Source organism: Sipha flava, unplaced genomic scaffold (assembly GCF_003268045.1).
Source record: "Sipha flava isolate LNK unplaced genomic scaffold, YSA_version1 43_pilon_pilon, whole genome shotgun sequence".
In the NCBI taxonomy this organism is placed as follows: Eukaryota; Metazoa; Arthropoda; class Insecta; order Hemiptera; family Aphididae; genus Sipha; species Sipha flava.
In genome coordinates, this window is record NW_020273171.1 from 2,375,666 (window position 1) to 2,394,320 (window position 18,655).

An 18,655-nucleotide genomic window follows, 5' to 3' on the forward strand; every position below is an offset into this window, starting at 1 on the left:
GTATAAAAATCCGTGCCCTAGTTATCACATTGTTATTCTATAAATATTATTTGAATGAACTACTGAGTACTTTTATTGAATCTTTTACGTCATATTTCATAATTCCGAAATATTTTAATACAATTTGTGCTATTCATAGGCAATAATATATTTTCTATTTTTCACAAATTGTAATCAATTTAAGTTTTAAGTTATATAACACTTAGATATAATAACATTTTTTTGTACTAAAATTACTTTTTTTTTTTTTTGCAAAAGTTAGAATATAAAAAGTTAATTCTAACTTCTTAAAAAAATAATAATGATAATTATAATAATATATTAATTAATTATAAATAAAAATATCACACCATATAACATATTCCCACAATGCCATTAAAAAAAAAAAAAGTATTTAGTAATTTGTTATTTATTATTTCTGCATAAATATAATAATATTGAAATAATTTCAACAAATTTATCATTTAAAAATAATTTTTTTATGGTAACACAATTTTCAATTATTATTTTTAAATTCGTCTTGTATGCCACATTTTAAATTCATTGGCACAGCAACATCTGAAAGTAAAAATTAATTTCTTTAAAATATACCATGAAATAATAGACATATTTAAATAGTAAATGTATTAATTACTAACCAATTCTTTTAGGATATGCTAAATTTAAATTGTTCATAATTTCAATAAATTCATCCAATGATTTTGTAAGACGTGGATTATAAGCCTTTTCTTCTCCAACTGTAGTAACAGTTTGACCTAAAATAAAAATATATGTAGGTATACTATGCTTACTAAACTTTAATTGTATGTAATTAAGAATGCTAAAAATTAACATAATCAAGAATTGTTAAAAGCATTATTTTTAAATAATTTAAAATTAATAAAAAAAATATAGATGCTAAAAAAAATTAAGAGTTGATATAAATAAAATAAACCAGAAAATGAAAATATTAGCATGGAATAATTTATAAAATATAAATTTTGCACTTGATATAATCTTAGACCTAAAGGAAAACAAATCATTTTTTTCAGTAAAATGTCTACTAATTTTAAATTAAGTATGAAAAAAATTAAAAAAGATTAAAATAAGAAATAAATGAACTATAACTTCCTAATATATAAAATAACATAAAAATTACTCATACAAACTATGTTAATAGGTTTGATAGATTTAACTATAGTATCCAAAATAAAATAAATTTTTATAAAATCTTCAAATATAAGTTTATTTGAACATGTAGTCTAAATATCAGTAAATGAGTAAATATATTTATTTAAATACATATATATATATACGTATAATTTATTATATTATATTATATATTAAAATATTAATCAAAATACAATTTGACAAATATTGTACTGATATTGGATATACTAAATTATTTATAAATTTTTAATTTTAAAAATAATAATTAAAAAAAATAAATATTTTTAATTATTACTATTAATCATCATCATCATCATCAGCTTGTCAGCCCATTAAGAGCCATCACTGTCATCATATAACCTCTCCATTTCTCCCTATCATATTATTAATAATTGTACTAAATATATACAGGTTAAGAAAAATATACATAAGAACACACCTGTGTAATCATGTGCAGGATATATTTTATAATAATCAGGTAATGAAAATATTTGTTCATGAACAGAAGAATATAATGTTTTGGCATCTCCTTCTTGAAAGTCAGTACGTCCACAAGCACCAATCATTAAACAATCTCCTGTGAGTGCTATTGCTTCATCATGACAAACAAATGTAACACAACCTATAAATAATAAAATAATATATGTTGTTTAAGTACAAAGTATATGAAATACTAAGTACGTAAGTATAAATAATATATAATTAAAAATTGATTAAAATATCAAAAACAAGAAATTATACATTAACCTTCAATCAAAATAGTTTAATAATGATTTTAGAACATTTGACTGAAATAAAAGTAGAAATGATTTTTGTTTAGGTTTCATAATGTTATTTTATAAAATAAATTGATTAAGTGTTCATATTGTATTTATATACCATAAAAAATATATAAATTGATTTACTACACTATCTATGTTATAATTAATTAATTTGATTGCTGTTTGTGATAATAGACAAAAATGTTATTTAAACTTTTTTATTTTTATAGTGTACAGTTATTTTATGACAATCTGTTATGACGTTTATGAGCAGCCATAAGTTAGACTATTTAAAACAATATATTTCAGTATAATAAATGTATTATTAATTTAAATAAAAATCATCTATTATAAATAAATAAAAATACAAATAAAAGAGGGTAATTTTTTTCATTTACTCAGAACCACACAAAATTAATTAAATTTTTTATTTTCATGTCTTAAATATGTTATCTTTGATATTGACCTATTCCATTTTATTTGTGTATATTAATTTACAAGACAATCATTTTTACCATTTGTATGCCCTGGAGTTTGTCTAACTTCAACTGAGTAACGACCAAACTGTATTTCATCTCCAGATTTAACATAGACATCAGCTTTAGCACCGCTACTCAAAGAAATAATACTTTCACATGTTGGTAGTAGTTTTTTTAATTCACCAGTACCCGTAATGTGATCAGCATGTACATGTGTATTAGCTAAAATGAAATTACATATGTATCATAATAATGTTTTAACATTAAATTACCAAATGTCCTTAAGAAAATAAAAATTACTTACCGCAGTATAAAAGATTCAAGCCCAATCGTTTAAGAATCGAATGATCACGTTCCACTTGTTCAATGACAGGATCAATAATGATTGCTTCTTTTGCAACATAATCAGCTAACAGGTACGTATATGTTGAAGATTCTTTATCAAACAACTGTATAAAATTAAACGTATAATAAGAATTTATAGGATGAATTATTAAAAATTAAAATAACCTGTCGAAACAAGAATGAATCTTGAGCAAATCTACAGTCATTCATCACTGTTGTTTTTGAAAATCCACTGAGTAAGTTTCCACTAGAAGTGCGCTGTCTAAGAGGTCGGCATAAAGAAGTAGCTGCTATCATAATTCCATCAAAGAAATTTAATTTCTGTAAAATAAATAATTATAGTGTTAGTGACCAGTGATAAAGAATAATCAAATTATGATACATAGGCCAAGGACGAATTTTATCATAATTTACTAATACACATGTATTCAAAATTTAATGTCCTCTGCGGCTTATTCCTTTCAACTGAAATATAATATTTACTTACTTTATTATTTAAATGGCAGATTATTCCATTACGTTGTACCAAATTAAATTGACACTTTAAATTCCACAGCCATTTATTCAATTTAATTGGTTATCGATAAACAGTTATGAAGCTATAATTGTTATAAACATAATTTATACTTATATTATTAATTAAATTTTTAATTTATACCCATAAATACAACTGAAAATCCTGCTTCTTCCGTAGACGGGTAAAAATTGAAGTAGGTAATATGGTGATGTTTCAACATGAACCTAAGAAAAATTTTAACTTAATCTCTCATTATCATCAGTGTACACCCATGATCTTAGGGCACGAATGCATGGTCTATCCATAGATAATAATTGTATGTATGATTTTGTTTAATATGATAAATAGTGATAAGATATTTAAATTTTATCAATACATATTTCAATCATAGACATAAGTTCCAATAAAGTCGGTTCTGCGTAAATGATATTTTTATTCGTATTCATAACTTCAAATTAAAATGATAAGTTATTAAAAATGTTATTTGTATTGTTATTTGAGTTGAAAAAATCTTATACTCCGTAAGTTATAAAGGTAAGTTAAGTAATCTTAGTTTTTAAATGTTTGATAAATTTTAATTTATTTGTAAGTATTTCGGACCTATAAAAGTATATTAGTATTACTTTTTAACTCAAAATATGATGTACTGTTATAAAATATAACCCTTTCAGAGTGTTCATAGTCTGTATTTGTTGTTGTTTTTAAGTATGCATTAAAAATACATTAAATATTTTCTACTTATAAAATTAAATCATTATTTTTTTTCAAGGAATTTATAATTTATTATCATGGAATCTATTTCAACATCAGTTGCACCAAATATTTCAAACTCCGATGATGGTAACTATAAATACATAGATGATGTGTGCGTTTATACAGATCCCAATACTAAAAAAGAATATACTTGGAATAAGGAAAAAAAGAAATGGATTGAAAAAGGCTTTGAAAATTATGAGTATGATGAAATTCGTAAAACATACAAATATGTTGATAAACAAACAAGTATGTATCATTACATTAGGAGTAAATAGCTAATTATAAACATTTACAGTAGATGCCACTTATAAGACTCACTTTAGGACCTGCATAAAGTGAGTCTTATAACCAAATGAATTTTATAGATTAAGTGAAAAAAGAATATAAACAAAAATCTGAATATAATTACTAACTTTATTTTTAACCAATTTAGATTTATTTATGACTAAATAATTAATTTCAATATTTATTCATAAATTTTGAGATTTAATAATTTACTATTTTCACTTTATTAAGTTTATTTTATCATGTATTTGTTAATCATAATCAGATTTTAATATTCATAGTTATAAAAAATGGTGTAGTCATGATTTTTAAATGGCAGGGACTAAACACTTTTGGGTAAGTTAGGTAAAAAATGTTTTGAGAATTAACCTATAACCTCCACACCACCAAATTAAAAAATGTATTTCCATTATTTTAAAATAGTTTTAATACAATTTATTAAAATATTAAAATATTATAATTAATAATAATAACCCTCTCCCCCTTGGATTTGCCACTGGTTATTATAAACATACTGTGAAGTTTATGTTTCAAAATAAAAACAGTATACCAACAGTTTAATATTGTAGTTTTGAAAGTAGTAATTTAATTGTATATTATGAAATATTCATAACTAAATTATTATTATTGTTAATTTAGATATTTCCTACTTATGGGATTTAAAGTTAAATAAATGGGAAGTTGAAGTTAAGGAATCAATAAGTTTGGTGGAAGAAAAAACTGAGGATGATAGTTATGATGGTGAAGAATTTGATGACGATGATGAGAAAAAGAAAATTCAACGTACAGTCAAACGACAAGACATGAGTAAAGGAAAGTATGGACATGATGGATTAACCCAAACATATACTGATCCAGCTGATGGAACTGTATATATTTGGGATAGAGAAAAAAATGCTTGGTTTCCTAAGGTAAATTATTAATATATGTTTTCTTAAAATAATAACTTGTGTACAATAATATATTTGTCTGTTTTTTTAATCTTTAATAAATATTACATTAGAGATGCATTGTGGTTTTGTAAAAAAAATTGTGAAAATGTTGCAGTTGATTTTATATATTATATTTTTAGATTGATGATGATTTTTTGGCCCATTACCAACTTAGCTATGGATTTAATTCATATGATAATAATACTGTAAGTGTGAATAACACTAGTGCAGATTCATTAAATGCAAGTGAAACAAAAAGTATTGAAAATCAACCAGAGTCTGATTTACATACACCTATTGAAACATCTGAAATAGAGAAAAGAAAATACCCTCAACCTTCTGAACCAGGTATTTATAAATATACTGTCTAATAATGTACACTTTATAACTCCTTTAAATTATTTATAGATTGGTTTGAAATTGATGAAGAACATAACACAAAAGTATATGTGTCAAATTTGCCATTAGATATAACTGAACAAGAATTTATTGATTTAATGCAAAAGTGTGGACTTATCATGAAAGATATTGACAATGGCCAAATGAAAATTAAACTCTACACAGAACGAGGAACTGATTTTCTTAAAGGAGATGGTCTATGTACCTATATCAAGGTATTATTATTAACATTTTATTTTTTGATAAATTCATTACATTTAAAGCAATTGAATTCTGTTAATTTTAATATAAATGTATAAACCAGATAGTTATTAACATTTTTATTTTTATTACCAAAATAATTAGGCAATAAATAATATTCGTTTACAGGCTAGATACATAAGTTGGATAAGCCATTCAGGTTAAAACTTGTACTCTATTGCTTCATTATATCAGGTCCATAATGACCAATTTCCTCTATTTGTCTCTATCCATGACTAGCTCTTTACCATTCAGAATTCCTATCATAGCTAGGTTCTTATAAATTCTGACTTTCCACTTTTTCTTGGACGGCTGAGTGGTTTTTTGATCTTCTGTATCCAGTTGGTAATTTGACTGATTTTCTGTTATCAACCTCACTATACACGTCTTACTTCTATTCTTTTATTTTGAATTTTAGTTATTATGTCAATACCATGTACTTTCTTTTTTCTTCATTTATAATTAAGCCTATTTGTTTACTTTCATCCATGAGAGTTTCTGCCAAATTTTGAAGATCGCTCTCAGTTTTGGACAGTTTTACTATGTCAATAGCATATAATAGTTTAATAGTTTTAGATTTTTGAAGTTTGACTCCTTAACCGGTGTTTTATACTTAAATAATCATTTCCTCTAATTCAATATTGAAGAGTATTGATGAGATATCTCCCTAATAAATTATACTTACCATACTTTAGGCTTGAAATGTTAATAAAAATAAACTAATAAACTAAAATATCTGATTTTTTAATCTTAAATTAAATATTTTAGAATCAGCCCTAAAATTTAAATAATTTGAAGAAATGTAAATGCTTGATGGTTTATGTTTATCATTATTTTCAGTCTTTTCAATATATTAAGAAAGTTTTGAGAAAAATAAATATCTAAATCATTTATGTCTATTTTCTGATCTTTTAAGTTGATGCACTAGTTTACCTAAGCATGTGATATAAAAAATAAAAAACTAAGAAACTTGCATTTTTTAAATACTAATAATACATTTATAGCAGTAGTGGTTAAATATTTTTGTTCGCAGAACCCTTATATTTTTAAAAAAAATGTATGGAATTATGAAAATTAGGAATTTATATTAGAGACAATAATAATTATCAACATTTTATATTGAGAAAAACACACAATTTAAAATTCAAACTTATTTTTTGCCATAAAAATTGTGGTTATTTTACGTTATATTGATAAATTTACTTGATTTAATTTTGTGAAAATACCATTCAAGTAATGAAGTTGGAATAACATAATTTTATCAGAAGTCTGAGTTATAAATGAAATGGGTGTCACTAAAACGTACCATTATTTGCATAATTCAAATAATCATATCAGTGTTTTTCCTCGATAACTATGAAATATAAAAATATATAAATTTAATTAATTCAGATATGCCCACAGAGCCCCTAAAACTTCTCTTGGGGAGTTCTAAGGCTCTGCGAAGTACAGTTTGAGAACCGCTGATTCATAGTATTTGTTTTCTTGTAATCTGCATTAAATCATTATAACTTTTCTCTTAAGAAGGGCAGCCAAAAGGAACAATATATATATACATATATAAATGAATAAAGATGTAAGGATGAAATTCTAAATAGAATAGCACAAGCAAAGATGGCTTTCAAGAATAAAAAACACCTATTAACCACCAATAGTGTGGCCTTAGAAGTAAGGAAAAGGTTTTTAAAAAGATATGTATGGAGTATTGCCTTATATGGCTGTGGAATTTGGACAATCAGTGCAATAGATAAAATAAAACTAGAAGCCTTCGAAATGTGGTGTTATCGTAAAATGTTAAGAATTAAATGGATTGATAAAATAACGAATGAAGCAGTACTAAATAGAATAAAAGAAAAGAAAGTACTATGGTATACCATTAAAGTTAGAAGAGCTAAAATGATAGGACATCTACTACGCCATGAGAATCTATCAAAAGCGTCATGAAGGCGACCTTGAAGGCAATATAGAAAGAGGAAGACCAAGGTTAGGTTAAGTTGCTAGGTCCATGTACATGAAACAAATCATAATTGACATGGGGAAGAATAGTTATTAGGAATTAAAGGAGTTGAGTAACGATAGCGACGCATGGAGAACTGCAGCAAACCAATCTTAAGATTGAAGACTGAAAGAAGAAAGATACATTTAAATACAAATATATATATATATATATATATATTACGGGCAATATGGAATAAGAGGCAATTTGAAACTAGAACAAAAATATTAATAATACTTGTATAATTATAACTGGAAAATATTTTACAAATAATTTATAATACTTTTATTATAATACAGAACAAAGTATAAAATATCAATATTTTATTACTCAATATTTATATTATTTTATCTTATATCTAGGATTAGGTACTTCTAGTATTTGCATACTTTTTTTAATTATCGTTAATTATAGCAGAGTGGGAAATAAATTAGTTTCTTGGTGCCATATCAGATCTCATATTTGCATATTAGATTGATAAAAATAATATAGTAATATAATATAATGTTATTCAATCAGACAACAATAAATGAACAATAATTGTTACTTATGATCAGGGTTGGGATTTTATAGCACTTAAAATTACATAAATATGTGCTAAAATATTACCTTGAAAATTGCTAAATATGCACTAAAAATATGCAATAAAACAACAAAAAAAAAAAGGAAATTTATTATTTAATAATTTTATACGAGCACTAGAGACGAATGTGGACTGTATAAAGTGAATTCTACTCGTTCGTTGATACTCGGTTATTAGTAGATTTAGTAGAAATCGACAAAAAAACCCAACAAAATCAGCAGATAACAAAAATAGAACCAAATAACTGAAACAAAATTAATGTATTATATTATACCTACTTATCTATATATTATTGCTGTGATTGTACAGAGTTGCATTAGCGTAATCGGTCTATTTACTTAATCTATATATTTATAATTTAATTTAAAAGTAAAATTAAAATTTTAAATCATGAAAATTCGATCAACAAAAATCAAAAAACACGTTTACCAAAATACAATTTCATAAAATATGCCCGATTTTGATTAAAACACTGATAAAATGCAAAAAAGTCTTAAAAAATCCAAAAAAAAACTATAAACTAAAAATCGCAAAATATGTAAAAAAAAGGCAAAATAAAATTTTTTATTTGAGTTCTTTGTATTATGAAACACATTTTTAGCTTACTCTGTTATTTTTTAAGCATCTCATAAGAAATATGTAAATGCTATAAAATCCCAACCCTACTTATGATGTATACGATTAACTAGTCAAATTTTGTATTTTTCAAGAAGCTTTGTACTTTGTAATTATTTATTTATATTTGAGGTTCAAATTGCCTGAGCAATGTGTACGTTGCCTATAACATATACACAAAAAAAAAAAGTAATTAACATTTTATGGAAAACCTTATTTTATTAAAGTAGTGATAATTATTTTACTCTTATTAAAACCTGAGGATGAAAGTGTAAATAATATATCTGTTTGATTCTGTACAATAAAAATTCTAGGGAGCATCAACAATTCGGTTGATGTCCCCTTGGAGTTTTAGAATAAGGTGCGTGTATTTAAATAAAAATTTGTTAGTTTAAAGTTTCAACCTTTTAAATTATTCTATCATTATTTCTAAATTATTAAACATCTTTGTTCTATATTATCAAGATAATAAATAATAATAAATATAGCAGTTTTTTTTATATTTTAGTTAAAATTGTTACCATAACAAAACATAGTTGAAAATATTTATTTTTTTAAATTGAACTTTTAAATTTAATTTTTAAAATTTTAATATTTAAATCTTAGTATATTATAACTAAGTTGTAATAACTCAGGTTAGTTGTAAGATCCTCTGAAATATGTAGAAGTATATCATTATAATAAAATTGAAAAATTATTAAATTTTTCGACAAGTAGGTTATTTTTTGGATATTTTACTTTTATTATGTTTTTGTTAGTGTAATTTTTTAACTGTAGTACTTAAATATTTTAAACAATACACTCAGGTTGAGGCTTTGTTTCACATATAAAATAGTTTTTTTCTAAACAATTACGTGCAGTCCATTTGTAATTAATATTTGGATCGATTGCCATACACATAAATTTATCATTTTGATCAAAATATGGTATTTTCTCAAAATGGTTGTATTGTATTTTACGTCCTGATGTCGCCCATTTCCATTGGTCCTGGTTCCAATCGTAAAGTCCTCCTATCCATCTTTCTTTTATTTCTAATATAATAATAACAATTTAATTTAATTTTAAAAATATAATATTTTGGTTTAAATTGATTTTTATCAATCAACATAATATAAAATTATTAAAAATTAAAATATATAATCATAATCAGATGATTTTAATATTTTATAAATCTGTAAACCTTTTATCATAGTTTAATCTTTAAGTAATATAATAAATAAATAAGCAAGAATGAAAACAGAGTTCATATTATACTTAATATTTGAAAAAAGCATTTAAAAGTTGAATGGGGTAAGCTTTTACCATGATACCAAGGGCGGCTCCAGGGGGGCCCTAGGGGCCGTGGCTCCCTCCCAAGCTCTTACCGTATTTATAAAAAAATGTATATTGTTAACAAGAAATGCATACTATAATATGTACTATCATACGACAAGTATGTAGATATAGCCATAGAGGTATGATGGTTGAAAGGAGTGTTTCTCCACACTTCAGAGACAAAAACTTGGCTTCGTTCTATGATAACTGAAGATAGACTATCAGTATTATGTCTAAATAATGTATATCACAAGTAGATATTCTAGATCAAATAGATCATATTAATGATATTTTTGCTAATTTTAAAAAAAGACGACTTGAATTTGTGTTGTAAAAGTTTTCTTTTTGTTATAGGATTTTGTAAAATTATAACTTAACCCCCCCCCCAACAAGGCTCTGGAGCCGACCCTGCATGGTATAACTAATGTATCACTCATTACAACATTAAAAAAGCTAAATAAAGACATTTTTATTATTAGTCTATTATTGCTATTTAAAAAAGTATGGTATATCAATAGCCTTCATAAAAATATTAGTTTTTAAAAATCTTTATAATTAAGAGGTAACAAAGCATAACATTTTACAATTATATGATTCTACTAGATTCCTTACTAGAATTATGATAAATATTAATATATAATAATATGATAAATTAAGAAATTTAGGTATTGATTTTCAATAAAAATGTAGATATTTATTTTATAGTTACAATTTATTAATTTTAATTACTAATTGATATTCACAATTTCATACATTAATTTGTTATTTTTGTATTTATTATACAAAGATATAATTTTACATAGTTAGATTCTCATAGTTTAATTAATTATTAAAATATATTATACTTTATTTGTTATTACCTACTAGAGCCTGGATTTATATGCATTTGCATGTTTGCACTAAGTGTATGCACGTTTATGGAGGTTTAAAATGTTTACGATTCATATCACAACAAATTTAAACACCAAATTTTATATTGCATATTTTGCTCATCATAATATAATATGCATATTTAATGGGTTTTTAATAAATTAAAAATTTTTGTATTTTTTTTAAGTTTTCTATTAGTTTTTTGAGAGTAGGTAACTACAATTGATCTAAAATATTTATTTTTAGTTTTTTTTTTTATTTTTAATCTCGTTTTTAAGTTTCTTAAAAGTTTTATATTGATTTAAATAATTTTAAATATAAAGCAGTGGTTATTATCATTTTTTTTTGTTTTTAATAAAATATTTAGAATTTGATTTGGTATAAAAGGGTGGTTTTTTAAAAAACACATTTTATAAAGTGTAATATAATGCATATAATTGCAGATGTAGCTACTTTTTCTTTGCATATAAATCCGTGCTCTAGTTATTACTATTCAATGATGGTGCTAGAGTTTGCGAGGCCCTGGGCAAAATAAACGTTGGGTCTTATCATTTATATTTATAAAATATTTTGAATTCAGTTTAATCAGAACCGCGGGGACTTAATTATAATTTAGGCGCGGAGTCCTGGGTAACTGCCCCTATTGCCCTCCCCCTCGGCCGTCCCTGTTACTATTAATAGATTTAAAACATTTATTTAAACATTATCTTTAAGAAATGTTTTATATGAACCATTTATTTTATGGTTATTTTATTTATTGGTACTAATTCCTATAAAAATTAAATTATATATTGATATCATCTATGTTTTAATAGTTTTTATTCATTGGCTTTGGAATAATTTAATAATCTTACCTGTATGTCTGTATTTCAAAAATTTTCTTATATTATGATCATCCACTTCTTTGTAAAGCACAGCAAGTTTACTTCCTTTTGCTAAATATTTACATTCAAAATAAGCTTCTTGCCATGTCGCTGTTTTTGTACTTAAATAGAAACAGTTATTTCCAAATTTTGAAAACCCATTTTTACAATTGTACATCAGTTTTGATTCGCTTGTAAAAAATAAGACTGTAAAATATAAAAAACAAATGTATCCATATTTATAAATAAAAAAAATATTATTTTTCTATCTACCATTTAACAATAAATAATGGTAAAACAAAATTATTTTTGGTAATGTTTTGAAATTCATTTTCAGTTTAAAAAAATTATTATACTAATAAAACTTTAAGAATTTTTGAACTGTGCTGGTTCAGTTACACTTCAGTACTGAAATGTTACTGATGACCCATTAGTATTACAGTTTTATAATCATTATTCAACCTTCAGGCAAGTTTTGTTACTCAGTCAATCATATAACATCATTCCATGAACTGCAATCACTGTTGTATATAATATTTTAAACATTTTTGGGAGAAAATTAACATTCAAATAAGTTTGTAGATTTACTGGTACTTATAATTATTATGTTTAGTTTATAATATGTGGTTGTACTAGGGTTCCCATAATATCATATGAATATTGAATATTAAATATCTAAAAATTAGTATTTTTCTAAAATAAAATAATTATCCAATCCAAAAACATTTACAGATAATGAAATTTCAACTTTTAAAATTTGCGTGAGTACTTCATTAATTGTTATTTAATCTTAGAGATGAAAAGTATGAATTATAAATTAATTTTTTTTTTATATTTTTTTTGTAAAGCGTGTATATACTCGTTTTATTTTTTATTGGTTTAAAATGAATGGTATATAATTTTATGTAATTATAATTATACTACTTTTATGAATTTAATTATGTTTAATTATAAATATCGATTTATAGTAATAATTTAAATAGGTATTATATTACTAGTTTTTTATACTAAAGTATTATACTACTATAGTCACTAGAGGTATTTATTTAAGTATTTAAATAACATGATACTGAAAAAGTCGTTATAAAATGAACCTAGTATATAATTAATCACGTTTTCATTGATATTCAAAATAATTTAATTGTTCAACATATCTTTTTTTTTTATTTATTTTAGAATTATGATAGATTCATTTTATTTTTGGTTTTTCAACAATTCTATGCAGGTTTTTAAAAAAATATCTTAAGGTGTTTAGGAATATATATGTATTGTATGGTATACATATAGATTATTGACAGTATTTTTCCTTAAAGTCACTCCTCTCCCTTAAAGTCACTCCTCTCAAAAACAACAATATATAATTTGCAAGTTAACGCCCTTCCTGAAATAATTATTATCATAAAAAAACTATGTATTGTACTGAATTTACTCAATTCACCACACCTTAAAAAGCGGTTTTATGTAATTTAATTGTACCTTTATCCATCGATATTTGGTGCTTTGGTAAAAATAATAATTATAGGCCGTAAAGTGGTTTAAAATTCTTACTTGGGGTACGATAATTTTTTGAATCAAAAATTAAATATTTAAAGGAGTATATGATGATTTCATCCAGTCCATTATTATAATTAGTATTATACAACTAATTGGGAGTTCGCATTATTGATTAAAAATATATATTTTTAAATGTTTTGAGTTAATTTATAATTATAAAAATGATCTTTATAAATTGGGCGTTTTACCACATTTGATTCACTATTATCACAATTAGGCCTGTCGTTACATATTTTCCGTCTTAAAGCAAAAATTGTTTTGTCGCTCTTTATTAAAAACATTACAAATCGAAATTATAATATGCTATTATACAAAAATCAGTCCGTATATTCTACGGAGTGATTTTTGTAACGATTTTCTGTGTAACTTATATGTTTTGAAATTAATTTGATTTATTAACACTGCATGTCTGCGTATTAAATATGTTTTTATTTAAATACCTACTTAATTTTAAATATTAACCGGGGGTAAAATATATTTTTTTTTTATGTCATATAAATTAATTTGGTGCTCTTTTTTTATGTATAATGTTACTATAATTTACCATTCAAAATAATTTATTTTTATTTGTAATATTTGTTACTTAAATTTAATTGTATTGATTATTTGTTTATTGTGAAGTATGATGAGGCTAGTTACACCCATTTTATGACGAAGTTGAGTTACTTATTCTGTTTAGAGTTTTATAGGCTACTTATATCAATCATTTGTCAATATATTCTCATGTGGTTATGAGTTATAGTAGACAAGTATTAATGTTAATAATAAGTTTTTACGATATGACATCATAAGTATTTACGATGTGCAGAAAATAGTGACAAATTCATTAAATAACCTTGTAATTTTCTATTTTCAATGACGCTATTATAAATTATTGATGAAAAACACGTTATTTAAGAATCAATGAATGTGGGTTTTATTATTGATTTATGTTATTCTATATTTTTAGAAAGAATCTGTGGATCTAGCATTAAAGCTGTTAGATGGTTATAGATTTCGAGAAAAAGAAATTCGTGTAGAGAAGGCAAAATTTACTATGCGTGGAGAAAAATATGATCCATCATTGAAACCAAAAAAAAAAAAGCGAAAGGATAAAGAAAAGATAAAAAAAATTCAGGAGAAGTAATTTGTTTTATATTAGTTTTAAATAAAATATTTATATTACTCTTAACATTTTTTTTCTTTCTAGGTTATTCGATTGGAGACCTGATAAAATGAGAGGCGAAAAAGGAAAACACGAGAGTGTTGTAATTGTCAAAAATTTATTTGAAAAAGAAACATTTGATAATGATGTGTCATTACTCTTAGAATACCAAAAGGATCTTCGGGAAGAATGTTCAAAGTGTGGTGTCGTAAAAAAAGTAGTTGTGTATGATGTAAGTATTATAGGGAGTCATCATTATGCAATAGATTTTTATTAATAACCAAAATCAGTTTGGTGGTCTATGTATGTACACACATTTCATTTCTAGATGTCTAATTAAAAATTACATCTTATTAAATACTTGATAATTATTAATTTAATTGATTTATTATTAGATTTGGTTAAATAATATTATATGATATATATTTACACATATATTGTAGTTAGTATTTTTTTTTTTTTTTTTACTTAGATCTAAGGATTAATACCAGAATAAATAAATTAATAACAACCATAAATTCAATAAATTAATAAATATATCAAGTAAAATAAACTTTTAAAGAATAATGAGCAAGTTATCTTGCTACTTGATACATAGATTTAATTTTATTATTATTTGAATTAATATTTAAAGTCTTGTCTTTTGAAAATATTTTTTTATTGATATTGTGATTAGCAATGGGAATAATCAAACAATTCGATTATTTGAAATAATCGAATCATTCAATTATTTTGATATAAGTCTTTTTAATTTTGTTATTCATTTTTTAGAGACATCCGGAGGGTGTGGCTCAGATTAACTTTAAAGAGCCTGATGCAGCTGAAGCTTGTGTACAACTATTAAATAATCGGTGGTTTGGCCAACGAAAAATTACTGCTGAAATATGGGATGGAAAATCTAAATACAAGTTGTTATACTTTAAAATAATTTGGAAAAATACATAAAAATGATTTATTTTTTATTTACTATATAGGGTTATAGAAACACCGGAAGAAACTGAAGAGAGATTAAGAAAATGGGAAGCATATTTAGTGGCCACTGGTAGTACTGAAAAAAATGATGCTCACGATTCTGATGGTGATTCAGTAAAAACAAAAAGTGGTGGTGAAAGTGATGATGAAACACCATTAACAAATCAATCAACCTGTAATTGAAGTAATATATTTTTTAATTAGATAATATTTATTTTGAGTTATAACAAATATATTTCAAGAAATAATAAAGTATAAAAAAAAAAAAATTAAAATATATATATATTATATAGTTTACAGAATTGTGCAAGTTCTAATTAGTCTTCTCCAGCAGGTATAGCATCTTCTAGCCGTTTGTTGAACTTAATTCGTAATTCAGTGGCTAAATCACCTTTTAATTGATCTTGTACAAACCAACATGATATATCCATTTGTACCTAGAAATATAAAATAACTATAAAATATTATCTTAAACTTCACATTTTTTAAGTATCAAAATTATTTTTAATATTTAGATAAAAAGGGTTAAGTATAACTAAAATTGTATAATTATAATTTTTTTTTTAACTTTATTTATAAGTTATAAATATTGTGTCAGTAAAATTTTACTATTCTTAGAAATGATTAAACTGATGTAATTTTTGTGGAATAATAATGTAAGAAAAGAAATAATAATATAGTTCATTATGTTTTTAATTTGTTCAAAATAATTCAACAATTTAAATCAATATGATCTTGTATAATTTAAAATACTTTCAAGTTTCACCAATTATTTGATTTGATTTATAACATATTTACAAATATTACACAAATCAACATGACTTTAACTAATAAATAAATGTATTTTTTTTTTGTCAATATATTACAACTTTAAAATGTACTAAGTACCATTTCACATGATCCTCTCAAGGCTCCACAAAGTATATTGCTGTATTTGAGATTTTGATAATTATCAGGTAGTTCAACAAATTCCGTTAATGGATTAGTGTCAAATGTTAATGAAAACTCATCTCCAGCAGCGCTCCAATTAGTTAAAGCTGGAGTAATACCCAAATACATTTTAAACGCATACTATAATAAAACATTGATCAATTATGAACAATAAAATAATATTTAAAATAAACAGAAACCTGAATTTTATCAGCTGTTTCTCTCAAATCATAACATCTTCCAGCATTAGTACGTGCTAAAAAATCTTCAACCATTCGCACACCAATGTTATAACCCATTCGATCTAACTGTTTGTTAACATCTTCAACATTTTCGTAGTCTTTCATAAGTTGTGATACTATGGCACCATAAGTTAAAGTAAATAATTCTGAATTCTGAAAACAAGTTATACATTAAATAATGTTTTAAAAATGTATTAGGAAATTCATATTGATATGCTAAGTAATAGGACATTTTTAAGTGGTAGTTAGTTGTTTTAGTTCATAAGGGATGTTAGTGTGTGCATAGGGGATGTAGAAAAGTGAGACAAGTGGAGGTTTAGGACAAGGGTGCCCAACTCCAAATAGTTGAGAGAAAGACAAAGGAGAAGAAGAATAAGAACAAGAAGAAGGTATTTTTAGTAGTTATAAGTAGTAATTTTAATTTTTATTTATTCATATGGCTATTAAAATGTAAGATGTACTTATTAGTATTCAATATATTTAAATGATAATAATAAGTTAACTTTTGTAAAAGTAAGTAAATTTGGATTGTTTAAATACTTAATCTTTTATTAGCTTATTATCAAAAATTACAATAGAAATTGAATGAATATCTAATAATTTGTTTCTCTTCACATTGGGCAATAAAAATAGTACAATTTTAGTTAAACAATTACAACAATTAATTATTTTGCAAATTAAAGTTTTTTTTTTTTTTTACAATAATATAATTATAAAAAATAATCAATCTTCTATGGTTCATGATCTTTTGTGTTATCTTTGAAGTAAAGACTTTACACGGGTAGCTTTAGATAGTAAATCTTTAAAATTTAATTAAAATCATTGTACAGATTAGGAAAAATACTTTATGATAATATTATATTGACAGTTAAGTAACGAAAGAAGTAGAACAAAACAAAATATCTAATTACATATTATTATCTGTAATATTATATTAACATACATTTTAAATACTTTTTTTTATGCTACAATATAAATAAAACATACTCAAGATTATAATTGCAATAACAAATATTAGACTTTTATTTTTTGATTTTTCTGAAGTAAAATAATGCATATTAGATACTAATAATAAACTATTTAAAAATATATTCCTATTGATATTTTATACTTACAACTTTTTTGACGTCCAATCTTGTACTTTGTCGAGACATAATACCAATACTATTAAAATGGATGATTTAAATAGTACAACAAAATGGTAAATTTTAAAGTTATATAAATTACAGATTTAAAGGAATAACTCAAAATTTTCATCATATTTCATTTTATTATCAGTTATTAGATCTAATGTAATTATGATATGATAATATAGTGTAATGTGGTTGTGGCACAGAGGTAGGATCAAACCAAGGTTTATAGATTACGATTTATAAACCATGGAATTTAACATGATTCCAGAGTGTAGTATTTATAAAATATAAATTCAAAAAAAATTAGATGAAATAGTTATATAAGACTATTATTTACTTATACTTTATTTTAATTTCTGAATTTTTTTTATTTTAATTTTATTATTTTCTATATCAGCAACTGTACAACCGGCCCATAAACATATATAGTAAAAGTTCTTATATTATCTTTGATTCTAACCACGGTCTTAGAAGATTTTCTAAGTTATAAAAACCGTTCTGAATTTATTTTTAAAACAACATAACCTATTAAAAATTAGTTAATGATAAAGATAATATATAAACAGTAAATAATAA

The 18,655-nt window shown here is 23.8% G+C and overlaps 4 protein-coding genes across 7 annotated transcripts; 1 reads left to right on the forward strand and 3 right to left on the reverse strand.

Moving 5' to 3' along the window:
- Positions 1 to 496: 496 nt before the first annotated feature.
- On the reverse strand, positions 497 to 3,484 carry LOC112689289 (persulfide dioxygenase ETHE1, mitochondrial). The gene is made up of 8 exons (XM_025562927.1): positions 3,393 to 3,484; positions 3,222 to 3,333; positions 2,900 to 3,055; positions 2,694 to 2,838; positions 2,426 to 2,611; positions 1,589 to 1,771; positions 639 to 755; positions 497 to 558 (listed from the first exon to the last, which is right to left on the reverse strand). Exons 3-8 carry the CDS (start codon positions 3,029 to 3,031, stop codon positions 497 to 499), a joined length of 825 nt encoding a protein of 274 aa, XP_025418712.1. The 5' UTR covers positions 3,032 to 3,055; positions 3,222 to 3,333; positions 3,393 to 3,484.
- Positions 3,480 to 16,199, forward strand: LOC112689287 (HIV Tat-specific factor 1 homolog). Of its 3 annotated transcripts, none has more exons than XM_025562923.1 (10): positions 3,480 to 3,567; positions 4,021 to 4,253; positions 4,932 to 5,203; positions 5,365 to 5,572; positions 5,633 to 5,838; positions 14,608 to 14,780; positions 14,848 to 15,034; positions 15,574 to 15,710; positions 15,777 to 15,958; positions 16,068 to 16,159. In XM_025562923.1, exons 2-9 carry the CDS (start codon positions 4,040 to 4,042, stop codon positions 15,955 to 15,957), a joined length of 1,578 nt encoding a protein of 525 aa, XP_025418708.1. In that variant the 5' UTR covers positions 3,480 to 3,567; positions 4,021 to 4,039; the 3' UTR covers position 15,958; positions 16,068 to 16,159. The 3 variants fall into 3 exon arrangements, with proteins under 3 accessions (XP_025418708.1, XP_025418709.1, XP_025418707.1); XM_025562924.1 differs by lacking the exon at positions 3,480 to 3,567 and adding an exon at positions 3,635 to 3,785 and having other exon boundaries at positions 16,109 to 16,199; XM_025562922.1 differs by lacking the exon at positions 3,480 to 3,567 and adding an exon at positions 3,636 to 3,785.
- LOC112689291 (snaclec coagulation factor IX/factor X-binding protein subunit B-like) lies at positions 9,033 to 12,732 on the reverse strand. Of its 2 annotated transcripts, XM_025562930.1 has the most exons (4): positions 12,378 to 12,731; positions 12,096 to 12,311; positions 9,912 to 10,088; positions 9,033 to 9,220 (listed from the first exon to the last, which is right to left on the reverse strand). In XM_025562930.1, exons 1-4 carry the CDS (start codon positions 12,433 to 12,435, stop codon positions 9,192 to 9,194), a joined length of 480 nt encoding a protein of 159 aa, XP_025418715.1. In that variant the 5' UTR covers positions 12,436 to 12,731; the 3' UTR covers positions 9,033 to 9,191. The 2 variants fall into 2 exon arrangements, with proteins under 2 accessions (XP_025418715.1, XP_025418714.1); XM_025562929.1 differs by lacking the exon at positions 9,033 to 9,220 and having other exon boundaries at positions 9,694 to 10,088; positions 12,378 to 12,732.
- On the reverse strand, positions 16,068 to 18,230 carry LOC112689290 (trafficking protein particle complex subunit 3). Its single transcript, XM_025562928.1, has 4 exons — positions 18,062 to 18,230; positions 16,905 to 17,099; positions 16,663 to 16,845; positions 16,068 to 16,211 (listed from the first exon to the last, which is right to left on the reverse strand). The coding sequence occupies exons 1-4, from the start codon at positions 18,098 to 18,100 to the stop codon at positions 16,092 to 16,094; spliced, it is 537 nt and encodes a 178-aa protein (XP_025418713.1). The 5' UTR covers positions 18,101 to 18,230; the 3' UTR covers positions 16,068 to 16,091.
- Positions 18,231 to 18,655: the final 425 nt, after the last annotated feature.

Coding starts and splice junctions, on each gene's coding strand:
- LOC112689287 (XM_025562923.1), top strand. CDS start 4,040: ATGGAATCTATTTCAACATCAGTTGCACCAAATATTTCAAACTCCGAT. Junction 14,781..14,847: donor ATAAAAAAAATTCAGGAGAA/GTAATTTGTTTT, acceptor TTTTCTTTCTAG/GTTATTCGATTGGAGACCTG. Junction 15,711..15,776: donor GATGGAAAATCTAAATACAA/GTTGTTATACTT, acceptor TTTACTATATAG/GGTTATAGAAACACCGGAAG.
- LOC112689291 (XM_025562929.1), bottom strand. CDS start 12,435: ATGAATTTCAAAACATTACCAAAAATAATTTTGTTTTACCATTATTTA. Junction 12,312..12,377: donor CCATTATTTATTGTTAAATG/GTAGATAGAAAA, acceptor TATATTTTACAG/TCTTATTTTTTACAAGCGAA. Junction 10,089..12,095: donor TTTGAAATACAGACATACAG/GTAAGATTATTA, acceptor TTATTATATTAG/AAATAAAAGAAAGATGGATA.
- LOC112689290 (XM_025562928.1), bottom strand. CDS start 18,100: ATGTCTCGACAAAGTACAAGATTGGACGTCAAAAAAGTT. Junction 16,846..16,904: donor AAACAGCTGATAAAATTCAG/GTTTCTGTTTAT, acceptor GTTTTATTATAG/TATGCGTTTAAAATGTATTT. Junction 16,212..16,662: donor TGAGAGGATCATGTGAAATG/GTACTTAGTACA, acceptor TTATATTTCTAG/GTACAAATGGATATATCATG.
- LOC112689289 (XM_025562927.1), bottom strand. CDS start 3,031: ATGATAGCAGCTACTTCTTTATGCCGACCTCTTAGACAGCGCACTTCT. Junction 2,612..2,693: donor CTTGAATCTTTTATACTGCG/GTAAGTAATTTT, acceptor ATTTCATTTTAG/CTAATACACATGTACATGCT. Junction 756..1,588: donor TCCTGCACATGATTACACAG/GTGTGTTCTTAT, acceptor TTTTTATTTTAG/GTCAAACTGTTACTACAGTT.